At 52.9% G+C, this 13,604-nt stretch overlaps 1 protein-coding gene across 4 annotated transcripts in view; it reads left to right on the forward strand.

Annotated features, from left to right (window-relative positions):
- Positions 1 to 13,604, forward strand: part of MAPKBP1 (mitogen-activated protein kinase binding protein 1) — a 51,398-nt gene that overhangs the window by 29,314 nt on the left and 8,480 nt on the right. For 3 of the 4 annotated variants that reach the window (XM_081050160.1, XM_081050161.1, XM_081050162.1), the window contains exons 4-20: positions 5,627 to 5,689; positions 5,906 to 5,963; positions 6,665 to 6,835; positions 7,225 to 7,362; positions 7,590 to 7,772; positions 7,997 to 8,014; positions 8,336 to 8,496; positions 9,240 to 9,429; positions 10,034 to 10,180; positions 10,386 to 10,561; positions 11,343 to 11,434; positions 11,713 to 11,838; positions 12,206 to 12,276; positions 12,439 to 12,560; positions 12,842 to 12,917; positions 13,025 to 13,136; positions 13,308 to 13,371. In XM_081050160.1, the coding sequence (XP_080906286.1) occupies positions 5,627 to 5,689; positions 5,906 to 5,963; positions 6,665 to 6,835; positions 7,225 to 7,362; positions 7,590 to 7,772; positions 7,997 to 8,014; positions 8,336 to 8,496; positions 9,240 to 9,429; positions 10,034 to 10,180; positions 10,386 to 10,561; positions 11,343 to 11,434; positions 11,713 to 11,838; positions 12,206 to 12,276; positions 12,439 to 12,560; positions 12,842 to 12,917; positions 13,025 to 13,136; positions 13,308 to 13,371 (1,968 nt within the window). The remainder of the gene's footprint in view (positions 1 to 5,626; positions 5,690 to 5,905; positions 5,964 to 6,664; positions 6,836 to 7,224; positions 7,363 to 7,589; positions 7,773 to 7,996; positions 8,015 to 8,335; positions 8,497 to 9,239; positions 9,430 to 10,033; positions 10,181 to 10,385; positions 10,562 to 11,342; positions 11,435 to 11,712; positions 11,839 to 12,205; positions 12,277 to 12,438; positions 12,561 to 12,841; positions 12,918 to 13,024; positions 13,137 to 13,307; positions 13,372 to 13,604) is intronic. The other variant, XM_081050163.1, reaches the window with a different exon arrangement.

Consider the following 13,604-nt stretch of genomic DNA (forward strand, 5'->3'; position numbering starts at 1 on the left):
GCCTCCAGCGAATCCTGCCTGGGATGCCCCAGGGCGGACTCCCTAGACAGCCCTGTCCGTGTTTGCGGTGCACCCGAGTTCCCTTCAGGAAGATGGCCAGGAGCACCATGCTGGTTACTTTGCACGTGAGCTTCAGTTTCACAACTCTGTGAGGCACATATTATTCCTATTTTACAGATGAGGAAACTGAAGTTCAGAGAAGTTAAGGAGCGTGCCCAAGGTCACAGAGTATGTTAGCAGCTAGATTTGCCTGACCCCAGCTTAGTTATTGTTTCCGTCATCACGCTTCCGGCAAGTGTCAGTGAGTTCTAAAAGCCTGAGGGGGGAGGACCATGGACCTGCCCTAGGGCCCTACTGCCCAGAGCTGCTACTCAGGAGGTTCCTCCGCTTTGCAGAAAGCGACTTGTTCACTCATTCAGGAATATTTATCGAGTGCCTGTCTTCTAGGCCCTGGCATGTAACAGCAAACAAAACAGTCAAAGATACCACCTTCACAGAGCTGGCAATCTAGTGATGAAGATAGATCCCTTTCCCCTAAGCAAGTAAACTATATAGAATATTACAAGTTGACGTGCTTTGGAAAAAGTATAAGAAATAAGCAGTGAAAGGGAATAGGGAAAGTGGGGAGTGTGAGGTTGTAATGATAAACAGGACTAGCGTGTGACCTCTGAGCAAGGCTTGAGGAGTGTTGGTGCTTCTGTGAGTCCCTTTCTCCTTGTGCCTGGTCCGAAAGGAGAAATTCTGAAGCACTGGGTGTCTGCTCGAGCTCTCTGTGTCCTGCTCCTTGTATGGGCGGCTGCATTCATTGCTCATTGCAGAGTCCATTTGTCTATGCCTTCTGGGGGGTGGTGGGTGGTAGGAGGTGGATCTCATGGGGATGCTGGGCCCTTCATGGTGGCAGCAGGCCTGGACCTGTCCAGGGGAGGGGGCTGTCGAGGGCTTGTCCCCTCCTGGCCCAGAGAAGTTTCTGGGCAGTGGTCCCAGCACCTGGTCCGGTGCCCCCTGTGACTCCTGGGCTGAGGCCGGAGACTGAGGCTGCAGGGTCTTCCAGAGAGTGAGCAGCCTTCCTGCACCTGTACCCTGGGGTTCTGAATGATGGCCAGCCCAGCCTTTGTCATGTGGAGGAATTCAGCCAGCCCACTGGGAGGGCCTTGTAAAGACGACTGCCTGCTGTCCTGGGCAGGGTCAAGGGACAGGCCCTGAGCCAAAGACTGATGCAAACGGTGCCCCGCCCTCCCTCCCTAGCTGACCCAGGAGCTTGCTCAAAGGTCAAAGTAGACAGAGGAGGAGGCTCCCACATCAGTGAGTTTGAGGTCTGTTCTCTTGGGAGGACCCCAACAAGTTGGGCAAAGGAGGAACCTTGGGTGTCTTTGCCAAGTTCTGCCCTCACTTCAGCATCTGCCTTATTGTCCCCACATGTGTGATCATTGGTTGGTCTCTCTCTTCCACTTTCTCTGTGTTGGAAGGTTTCCAAACTTGAATAATTAGCAGTAAAAATTTCAGCTTCAGGGCCTGCTTCTGTGTGTTTCCCTCCTTTGCTTAACTCTTCTGTGCCACACCTGAGAATTTTCCAGGCTATACTGTGTGTGTGTATGTCGGAGGCGGGGGGCCTATTACAGAAGTGAAGGGTTTGCCTCATAGCCAGTCGGTCTTCTTTCTATCTACATTGTTCCTCTCCTCCCCTTACCTCCCCTCTCCTCCCATTTCCACCATAGAATTGGACTTAGAGGAAAGAAGAAACAAGATGTTGTGGCCCAGCAAGACTCAGAATTTTTGTGCAGTGACTTGGAAAGTGTTTCCAGCAGTCTGATGCATTGCCCTCAATGGTCACAGTGCTGCTTTGGGAATGTTAGGTTTAAAGGAAAACTCCAAAGCTTAGCACAGAGCCCTCATCCCCGACTTGTTCTGGATTTGCAATGCGCATTGACTCAGCTCAAGTCAGATGAGCTCTCAGCTGAAGCCCTCTGCCGTGCTTTGTCTGTAGCTGATCAGAAAGTGAGGTAACCAGTAACCAACTCCGACCAGAAGCCATTGCTAGAGACAGGAGCGGAGGGCATTCTCAACAGGTCAGCAGATAGCAAGAAGGTTCAGCAAACGTCAGTGAAACCGAAAACTTGCTGGGCTCTTCACGATGATGGCAAGCCTGCGGGGTATCATCTCGCTTTCACACACTGAATAAAGTATTAAAATCTAAATATTTAAATCTATGATCTTTGAACTCTAACTGCTGTCATTCTCATTGTGCCCTGTTCTGATTTCCAAAAATCCTGTAACCTCAATCTTTTTCCCTCAAAATGCCCCAGTCTTCTTTCCCTCTTCTCAGAAGCTCCTGTTCGCAGTACCCTGCACATTAATTAGGTCAGTGTACTTCCTGTGTTTCAGCTTCGGTTTTCTCTTCTTTCCCCCACTCACTCCACTTTCCTTTTTCTTAGAGTGCTACTCCTGGAATCCTGACTCTGTTTTGCTTTGGCTGAGTGGCCTTGAGCAAATTACCCCAATGCTTTGAAATTGTTTCTCACTCTATAAAGTGGGGGTCATTATACCAGCTTCCCAAGGTTGCTGTAAGGATTAGCTAAAAGTCATCTGAGTTGCTTAGCAGAGTACTTGCTACATAGACAGTGCTGGGTGAATGATAACTCTTATTGGGCCCCATTGTGTGAAGAGCAGACCAGTTACTGGATGAACTGGACACCTTCATGTTTAGAGTTCATTGAAACTCTTTTGTGGTGCTTTTTAACTTAGCCAAGAGATGTCACGTCCGTTCTCTTTCCATGCTTCTGCGCTGCTGTCTTAAACAGTTAAGGAGGTTTTTCCCTCAGTATTTCCCCCATCCCTTCCTTGCTACCTTCCAAGCTTATGATCTCCCAAGTGAATGAAGATGCGGATATTTTCTTAACCCAGCTCTCCTTTCTGGGCTGCCTTCCCAGAACAAAAAAATAGAGCCTCCTTTAAAGTTTTTACCATTACTCAGCTCCTAACAGGACTCATCTCCATTCTTCCAAAGGAAAACCCTGACACGGTCCCTAGCACCTCATTCCTCCCTGCCAGGAGCCCCTTTCAGCTTCATGTCCGTGTTCCAGGAGTAGTAATATTAAGATATGTCATTTGTCTGGCTCTTCCTGTGTGTCAGAAAAAAGTCGTTTAATCTTCACAGGAGTCCTATGAGCTAGATCCAAGTGTCTCCTTTTTTATAGATAAGGAAACAGGCTTGTGACCTACCCACAGTCACAGAGGGATACATGGCAGAACAAAGACTCAAACTCTGGTCTCTGACTCCCAGAGCCCCAATGTCTCCATTGCCCCACAATGGAGGCCCCAGAGGTCCCCAGTCCTCCTTCCCTAGAAGACAGGCGAGGCATGGAGTTGGGAGGAGAGCTGGGGCCACCTGATGCCCCACAGGACCAAGCTAGTGGAGCACGGGAGGCGGGCATTGGTCCATTCAACAAGTGGTTCTTGAACAACTGCAGTGGGCCAGACTCTGCTGGCCCAGGAGGTAAAGCAGTGAGCAAAATCAGAACCAGGTCCCTCCCTCGTGGAATGCATAGTCTAGTGGGAGAGACAATCAAAACTAAACGTAAAATTGTAGCTGTGATAAATGTTACAAAAGATTGATACACCTGCCATGACAGCATATAACCTAAGATCTGAAAGAGGACTAAGGCGTTAACTCGTGGGTCAAGGGAGAGAAGAATGTTCTAGACAAAGGAAATGGCTCCCTCCAAGGTCCTGGAGTGGAAGGAGCGTAGCCAGTTAAAAGGAGTGAAAGAATGTGGTTGGAGGTGGTTCAGGGTGAGGCTGGAGGGTGGGCAGGGGTCGCACCACCCAGGGCCTTCCTGGGTCCTCCAAAGACTTTGGTCTGAGAAGCTCCCCAGGGATTATCAGCAAAGGGTGACTCGATCAGATCAGAGGTGTGTGTATGTTTGATGTAAAGAGCACTGGCTCTGCTCTTTATAGGAGCCTAGGTTTCCTCATCTCAGAACTTTTGGACAGTTGGAGCAGGTGATCCTCAAAGTCACAGTGCCTTTCATCCCTCCCATCCATGCTTCCAGCTCTAAGGTCCTATGAGTCTGTCTGTTTTGGAGGAATTCGGCTCCCTGTACCCTGGATTGCCCCTAATAGGAGCTGGGCAAGTGTGTGTGTGTGTGTGTGTGTGTGTGTGTTGGGACAGGGGAGCGAGAGCGATGGGGCACAGAGCTTCCAAAGCCATCTGATTTTTGTCATATCATTTAAAACCCTCCTGACATGGCATTCTGGAAGAGAAGCAGGAGACTGGAAGTTGGTATAAAGAGAAAAGGGAAAAAAGAATGAGGAAAGGGATAGAGGAAGGATTAGGAGATGGGGAGAGAAGGAGAAAGAAAACAGTGGGGAAGGATTTGGGGGAGGGGGTTAGAAGAGGATGTGACTCAGGAATTCCAAGGCTGTTGGTAGCCTGGCAGTTCTGGCGTAGCTGGTGCACCTCAGACATCCCAGTGTCCCCAGAGATTGCCTGTGGAATTTGCATATTGAAGGGGTGTATTGAGCCTGAGATGCTAAGCACTCATTAGCAGCTTGTACCCGCCTTTGCTTCAAGTTTCTAGAGAGCTTGGGGTTCAGATATGGGGGCTGCAGTGGGTTTCCTACTAAACAAGGCTGGGCCTAGGGGATGTCGCCCTTTCTATCCTCATTCCCTTACCTGGTACAGCAGGCACTATGCTTGTTCCTGTCGCCTAGTTACAGTGCTGATGAAGTACAGGCAGAAGGAACCATGGGCCCAGGCTTGCTGACAGCCAAGGAGCCTAAGGGAAAACACTGCATGGTTATGGCTTCAGCTTCTTGCCCCAACTCCTAGCACTTGGCCTCCTCTATGGAGCTGCTCTCTGGAAAGTCAGTCTGAACCTGATCCCATCCAGCCTTGCCACCTTCTCTGCACGGCAGGTGGAGTCCCTGACTATCTTCTGGCAATCTGGCCCTTTGGGGCCAGGGGTTTTTCAGGGCTGGGCCCGGGAACGGAGGCAGTGAACAGGCTTCCCCAGGCTCTCTCAGGCTCTCTCTGCCCCTCCCTTCGTCTTACTGAGCCTTCCTGCAGTTTTGGCCCCCTGCCTCCCACCCCTTCCGCATCTGACATGTACAGGGTATGGGGGTACCGGCTCGTGCCAAGTAAGTACACACATGGGTGCACACGTGAGAGGCCGCACGCTCTCCTTGGAGCACAGATGCCTGACACACGTGTGGCGCCAAGCCTGGGAACTGGCCGCACACCTCGGGATGGCTTTGCCCAGACCACATGTGGTCTTCCCGCCTGCACCCCTTCCTGGCTCTGTGCAGAGCTGTGGGCAGGTCTGTGTCCCTGCTGTCCCTCGTGGGTATGAGCAGAGCTGCTGCTGGGGCTTAGGTGCCTGGTGGGGCTAGGCTGCCAAGGAGCCCTTTCACCCTCAGGCTGCAGAGATAGGCCCTGTCGGTGGGGAGGGGAAGCAGGAACATGTTGCAGGACAGAGCAGTCAGTTACCCGCAGTGGCAAGTGGAGCCTCTCCCAGCTTGCTCCACCGGGCTGTTTCCTCTGCTGGGTGACTGGAATTCCCAGATGGCCTGGGAGCTCCTGGGGGAGCTGCGGTGGGTGCTGAGTCTGTTGTCTCCCTCATCTCCCCAGGTGTGTGGTCGTGCTGTTCAATCCTCGGAAACACAAACAACATCACATCCTCAACAGTTCCAGGTAAACGGGTCTGGACCCTCAGGAATCACCTCCTTCTCAGGAGGAGGGCACTGTCTGCGGTCTCTGTGGCTCTGGCGACTGGGCCGTGGTGGGGCCCCTGAGCCAGATACATGTGCCTTTGGCGTCTGCTGGTCTTGCCTTTTGAAGGGACTGTGAGGGAGTCAGGCTGAGGCCAGGATGCCAGTGCCCCTCTGAGCCTGCCTCATCTCTTTGCAGGAAAACCATCACTGCTCTTGCCTTCTCCCCTGATGGCAAGTATTTGGTCACTGGAGAGGTGAGTGAAGGGGGGGCTGCAGTTCTCTGCAGAGGGTGGGTGTTCTGGCCTCAGTAGCTGAGAGCTATAATCATAGGCCTATTTAGGGCTGCTGCCACTTTGGCTCTTGAACAGATGCCAGCTGCTCGTTTTTGCCGTCCCTTCCAACAGCGGTGCTTAGGCCTTAGTGTGCACCCAGGCATCTGGAGGGCTTGTTCAAATGCCCAGCGCTGGACCTAACCCCAGAGTTCTGATTCTGCAGGGCTGGGATGGGACTCCTAAACTTACGTTTCTAACAAGTTCCCACATCATGCTGATTCTGCTGGGTTGGGAAGCACACTTTGGAAAAAAACCACTGCCTTAAAATATTCCTTATTCCCGGAGGCCCCCTTCTGGGCACATGAGGAATACCACTACCTTCTCCATCTTCTAGGGAGGCAGTGGGGGTGGAAATAGGCATGAGTATAGTGGTTCCCAACCCTGACTGCCCAGCAGAATCACTCACGGAGCTCTGAACAGATACAGAGGTACAGACCCTCACCCAGAGATACTGAACAAAATCTGGGGCCATTTCCTCCTTGATAATCATTGTCCTGAGATATTTATGGTGTTTCCTCTATACCCGTGCCCTGTGGCACTCTGCTCTTGGCTCTTGGCCACTTTGAAGGGGTAGGGGTGCTGTGTGCCCCTGGCCCTCACTGCCAGTTCTTGCCTCCCTGCAGAGCGGGCACATGCCTGCCGTGCGGGTGTGGGACGTGGCTGAGCACACCCAGGTGGCAGAGCTACAGGAGCACAAGTATGGTGTGGCTTGCGTGGCTTTCTCCCCGAGCGCCAAGTACATTGTCTCCGTGGGCTACCAGCATGACATGATCGTCAACGTCTGGGCCTGGAAGGTGAGTGGGCTGGGTGGGCCGGCCTGGCAACCTCACAGGGGCCCAAGGGCCAGGTGGGGAGCCAGGAAGACGCTGACCTCAGCCCCTTCACTCCACTCTGCTGATTCTAGAAAATAACGGGAAGTGGGAAAGAGCAACTATGTAGCCAAGTGTGTTGGTAGAAAGGGGCTAGCTTCATCATTTTAAGGACCTCCAGAGGAAATGAGTCTCCTCAACTCCTAAAAGGGATTCTCCTCCTCCCCCCTTTTTTTCTGACCGGTAAATCCTGGAAAGAAACATTCATTTTCCCCAAGTACAAGTCCTATCTAACCCTCCCTCCATCCTCTGAACCTCTTTCTTCTTAGCTGCAAGAGGCAGAACCTTGATTCTTCCTTTGGCTTTCCCTCCAGAAAAACATTGTGGTGGCCTCCAATAAAGTGTCCAGTCGAGTGACAGCAGTGTCCTTTTCTGAAGATTGCAGTTACTTTGTCACTGCAGGCAATCGGCACATCAAATTCTGGTACCTCGATGACAGTAAGACCTCGAAGGTGAGATGCTGAGGCTAGAAGTAGCTCCCAGGGCCAGGGCCTGCTCGGCCCCTCAGGAGACCCTGCTCCACTCAGGCCCCTCTCTGCTTACTTAGCAGCCATACAGAAGTTCTGGATGAGCCAGAGCTTTCGGGGCCGAGGGGTAGTCTCAGAGAGCCTGGGGGGGCCTAGTTTCCAGGGGCAGGCTCGGGGGTGGATGGGTAGGCAGCAGTGGTGTGTCTCCACAGGTGAATGCCACTGTGCCCCTGCTGGGCCGCTCGGGGCTGCTGGGGGAGCTACGGAATAACCTGTTCACCGACGTGGCCTGTGGCCGAGGGAAGAAGGCAGACAGCACCTTCTGCATCACATCCTCAGGGCTGCTGTGCGAGTTCAGTGACCGGAGGCTTTTGGACAAGTGGGTGGAGCTGAGGGTAAGTACCTCTGGCCCAGTGGGTTGGGGCTGCCCAGGTTTCAGCGCAGGGGAGAACCGGTGCCTATGGCTCCTCCCAGGGGCTGGGCCCTCATGCATGCAGGAAGGGACCCCAGGACAAAGGAGCCTGAGGCCAGAGCTGAGCCCCTTCCAGCCTGTGGAGATCTGTATAACTGCCTCCTCTCTGCTCTTTCTGTCTTTCCCCTGCTTTCCTCTTCTGCTCAGAACACAGACAGCTTCACAGTAAGTGGTGACTAGACTCTCCTCTCTTTTTCATGCTTCTTTTTTCTTTGCTGCGCTTTTCCTACGTTGTTTTCTTTGTCATAAACCTCTGGTACCTCAGGAGGGTCCCTGACTCCCAGCACCAAATTGTACACGGCTTTGGGCTGCCTCGCCACCTGCTGCTGGAGGGGGGGCATCTCTAGATAGCAGCCGAGGGGCTCAGGCCAGAGCAGCCGGGCTGTGTTCCCCTCCTTCGCCTTGGCTGGCCGCTCCTCTTGGCAGGTGACTGTGGAGGAAGGGTTGGGCAGGAGGCCCGTGCTGACCTGACTTCTCTGCCTGCAGACCACCGTGGCCTACTGCATCTCTGTGAACCAAGACTATATCTTCTGTGGTTGCGCTGATGGCACCGTGCGCCTCTTCAACCCCTCCAACCTGCATTTCCTCAGCACCCTGCCCCGGCCCCATGCCCTGGGAACGGACATTGCCAGCGTCACTGAGGCCAGGTGAGTGATGTGGGGGCATAGGTCCACTCAGAGCTATACTCTGTGCTCAGCCCTTCCCCGGCTGTGCTTTAGGGAACATGGTGAGAAGTGTATTGATGCCCCAGAGATTACCAGGAATACTTTGGTAGATAAAGAAATTTGGGTTTATTGGTACTTGTTGTAACCAAGGAGAACCAGGGAGTATCTCACTCCGTAAGTGGGGGGTATTGTAAGATTTGGGCTGTCTGAGGTGATTTTAGGAATGGTTCAAGAGATTGAAGTTTTGCTCTGGTTGGACGCTGTCAGGAAGTGGGGGCAATTCTATCACTGGACGTCGGTGGGGGCGAAAGCTATAATTGGTAAAGAAGCAGCCGTCAATCCTGATAGATGGGAAAGGGTGGCGCTCGATCGTTTTTCTGGTTTGCACAGTGATCTTGTTTTTCTCTGTGCTCAGACACTATGACCCAGGGGTCTTGTTTTTGTTTGGCTCTGGCATGGCCACAGAGTGACCTTGTCTGATGTGGGTGTTGTGTGATGCTCTTTGTGTGCAGCAGGAGAACACCAGTGCCGGGTCGGCTCCCAGCTGACAGCTGTCAGGCGCTGCCACTTTCTTTCTTAAGCAACTGCTTCTGAACCGGCTCGTCCAGAGAGGGCTCCCCATGCTCTGCTCCTTCCTTCATGGGTTGGCTTTTGGTTTTATTCCCTTCGATCCTTCATTTCATCAGCTCATCACTCACCAGTCTGCCCTCTCCTCTTCCCCACAGTCGCCTCTTCTCTGGCGTGGCCAATGCCAGGTATCCAGATACCATTGCCTTGACCTTTGATCCCACCAATCAGTGGCTGTCTTGTGTATACAACGACCACAGCATTTATGTTTGGGATGTGAGGGATCCCAAGAAAGTGGGCAAGGTGTACTCGGCTCTGTATCACTCGTCCTGCGTCTGGAGTGTGGAGGTACGTGGGCTGGGACGGCTGGAGACTGACCAGGTTTGCTGGGATACCATTGTGGAGACAACGTGGGGACCCTAAGTATCACATTACGTTCCTGCTGCCTCCTTCTGTCTGCAGCCACATCCCCGTGTGTCCGCCTATTGTCAGACGGGTCCTGAGGATTGAACTAGAATTTTCGTGCTTTTACATCTTAGGCTCCTTTCAGTGTGCTCCCCTCTTCCCCCCGTGCCCTGCACACACACACACACTCCCCCATCCTTAGCTTTGCCTTGTCCTAGCCTGGGTGATCTTGGGCAAGTTACTGAACTTGAGCCTCAGTTTCCTCAACTGTAGAATAATGTACCTGATTCAGCTAAGTTTTCTAAGAGTTCAATGAGATGATGTGAGTGGGAGACACAGAACGTCCCTAGTACATAGGAGGTGCTTGGTTAATGTACTTTCATTAGTGATTGTGAAGAGTATCTAATAGCTCTGGCTTGCTTACTGTGTGACAGACACTGGGCTGTCTCGGCCAGCAGTGTCCCTTTAATCTCATTCCCTTGTCCCTGGGCAGGAAAGGCACTGCTCCCTCACTGGAGACGTGACTTTGTTCCCTCTGCCTCCTCAGATCTACCCTGAAGTGAAGGACAGTAACCAGGCCTGCCTGCCCCCCAGTTCCTTTATCACCTGTTCCTCGGACAACACCATCCGCCTGTGGAACACCGAGAGCACTGGGGTGCATGGCTCCGCTCTGCACCGAAACATCCTCAGCAATGTGAGCCCTGAGGCCTGGGGGTCCCCACTCCACACTTAGCATCCCCTCCTCTCAGCCTCCAAACCTTCTCAGGAACGGGTCCCCAGACCTTGATCTTCCAGCTCTCATTTGACTGGGCCCTGCCAAGGGTTTTTCTTCTCCATCATTCCTCTCCTCTTGCAGTTGTACCGGGTCGGGCCTGCTTTACCCATTCCTCTTTACCTAGGACCTCATTAAGATCATCTATGTGGATGGGAACACACAGGCCCTGCTGGACACCGAGCTCCCCGGAGGGGACAAAGCTGATGGGTCCCTGATGGACCCCCGTGTGGGCATCCGCTCTGTGTGCGTCAGCCCCAATGGGCAGCATCTGGCTTCGGGAGACCGTATGGGCACGCTCAGGTAATGCCAGGCCTGGAGTGGGTACTGCCTGCCTTCCCCGGTGCAGGCTCGGGGTGGGGGTGGGGGTCGTTCCGCAAGGACAGAGCTTTAGGAAAGTTTCGTTCAAAAAGATTGGGGGAACGAGATACTTCTATACAAGGGAAAGATAACTTTACAATGAAGAAATTCAGCAGACACCATCTTCATCACGTCATCAAGCGTCACATCCTCATATCGACATGAAGCCCATAATATGATAGACTAAGGACGTAGCCTTGTTTCTGTGGTATTCTTGCCAAAAATGCATAAACTTAGTCCAATCATGAGAGAACATCAGACAAACTCAAACTGAGGTACTTGCCACAGAGCACCTGTGCTGAGCAGTGCTCTTCAGAAGTGTCAAGGTCATGAAAAATGAGGTAAGACTGAAGAACTGTTGCAGACTACAGGAGACTAAGGAGAAATAACTAAATGCACATTGGATAGGATTCTGGATCCAGAAAAAGGACATTATGGAAAAACTGGTAAAATTCTGATAAAGCCTTTAATTAATAATATTATGCCAATGTAAATTTCCTGGTTCTGGTAATTGAAGTATTGTTTTGTAAGATGTTAACATTAGGGAAATCTGGGTAAAGGGAATGTGGAAACTCTCTGTACTCGTTACACTTTTGTCTAAGCCTAAGAAATTAAATAATAAATTTTGAAACAGGTTGGGGCAAAGGTTGTAACAAAGGAAGCTGGGTGAGTCTCTCCTCCTGCAGCCTGGCAGTGACCTCTTCCATCTTCCTTATCTTTGCAGGGTGCACGAGCTGCAGTCCCTGAGTGAGATGCTGAAAGTGGCGGCCCATGACTCAGAAATTCTGTGCCTGGAGTACTCTAAGCCGGACACAGGTACGGAGGATACCTGGTCCCCAGCCCAGCATGGCCCACTTCTCCTCCAGTCCTGCTAATGCCATTTACATCTGCTCCAGCTCTTTGGTGTGGGACTGAAAGGCCTATGAATCATTTGGTGTCTTTGCAGTTTTAGAGGAGGACAGCTCCATCCTTTCTCCGTGGTTCACGTGGCTTGGGAATATGGGGCTCAGTTCCCCATGCAGTCGTCTTTGCCCAGGCCCCGAGAGGGGCCTGCTTTGGGCACTTGTGGGCTGATGGAGTTCTTTTAACCTCAGGTCTGAAACTGCTAGCATCCGCGAGTCGGGACAGGCTGATCCATGTGCTGGATGCTGGACGGGAGTATAGCCTACAGCAGACATTGGATGAGCACTCGTCCTCCATCACTGCTGTCAAGTTTGCAGGTGGGGGCAGGGCAATTGAGAAACACCCTGCCACCTACCCCCAACATCCCCCTGGCCCCGCCACTGCCTCCTGCCTCCTGCCTCCATGAGAAAGGGTGGCTGTCATGGCGGGGGAGTGTTGGACAGCGGCTGGGAGGCCTGGCGCTGGATGGGAAGACAGGTGGACTGTAGACTCTCCATCCAGGGGTCCTTGAGCCAACCAGGTGGGTTGAGAATAGGAAGAAAGGAAAGCCCAGGTTTGGAGGGAAGCGTCCCGATTTAATTGGTTGTCCCAGCCCCGTAGAGTAGCTCGAAGCGGGGAAACATGGAGGGAAGGCTGGCCCGTGTGGTGAGAGCAGTGGGAACAGCTCGGCCCCTTCCTCCACAGCCAGCGATGGGCAAGTCCGCATGATCAGCTGTGGAGCGGACAAGAGCATCTACTTCCGCACTGCACAGAAGGTGAGGGGACGGGGCTGCCCTGAATGGGGCGGCTGGCGGCACTGGGGGTCTCAACTAGTCCCTTACCTGAGGTTGCAGGAGGTGAAGAGAGGAGAAAGCAGGGCTTTCTGGGCCTGGTAAGGCATTTGGGCTTGGGGTCTACCCACGTGCTCACCCCTGCAGTCTGGAGATGGAGTACAGTTTACACGGACACACCACGTGGTACGGAAGACGACCCTCTATGACATGGATGTGGAGCCCAGCTGGAAGTACACGGCCATTGGCTGCCAGGACCGAAATATTCGGTGGGAATCCCTTTCTCAGACCATCTGACCGGTTCCTTCATGTCCGAGGGGGTCAGCTGTAGGCAACGGAGTCCCCATGTCTGTCTTTTTTGTCCAGGACTGTGTGCCCCTGTGCCCCACAGAATGAGTGCTTTGCCTCACTCAAGAGGTGGCAGTCCCTTGGTGTTGGGGAGTGGCTCCCATAGGGAATGAGGCTGGGAGTGAGTGCGGGCATGTCTGCCGCCCAGCTGTGCTTCACCATGACCTCCACGTCGTGTGAATGAGAGTGTGTTTCTTTGTAGGATCTTTAACATCAGCAGTGGGAAGCAGAAGAAGCTGTTTAAAGGGTCACAGGGTGAGGACGGCACTCTGATTAAGGTAAGGGCCCAGTCGGATGGGCGCGGGTCCAGAGAGTGGTAGGACAGCGGTACTGGGTGGAGAGGGCCTGCTGCTTCCTGTCCTCTCCAGCTGTGTGTCCCACTCAGGTGCAGACAGACCCCTCAGGGATCTACATTGCCACCAGCTGCTCTGACAAGAACCTCTCCATTTTTGACTTCTCTTCAGGCGAGTGTGTGGCCACCATGTTCGGCCACTCAGGTGAGTGTAGCCCCAATACTCTGCCCCTGGAACTTTATTCTTTCTTTCTTTAGTTTCTTGGGACCCATCACATCTGGCTGCTTCTCCTTCCCAATCAACCCCCACAGTTGGAACAGAAACTCGGCTGGGAGTTCAGGGTGGCTCATGGGCCATATTCTTTGTTCTTCACAGAGATTGTCACTGGCATGAAATTTAGCAATGACTGCAAACATCTCATCTCTGTGTCGGGAGACAGGTGAGCAGAAGCTTCCCTGCGACAAATTCTTCCTCTGTGCCACAGATATACCCTGCCCCCTCCCCGCTCTCCCCTCAGTGGGGTCTCTGGGAAGTAGGGCTAAACAGGGATATTTCTTGGCTGGGCCTGACCTGGTGCTAGCGGGTGGCTTGGTCTCCTTGCCAGCTTGTGGAGAAAGGGAACTAACAGTGTTGCCACCTCCAGAGTCTTACCCTACCTCTCCCTCACCCAAC

The sequence above is a fragment of the Rhinolophus hipposideros genome, assembly GCF_964194185.1.
Source record: "Rhinolophus hipposideros genome assembly, chromosome: 5".
In the NCBI taxonomy this organism is placed as follows: domain Eukaryota; kingdom Metazoa; phylum Chordata; class Mammalia; order Chiroptera; family Rhinolophidae; genus Rhinolophus; species Rhinolophus hipposideros.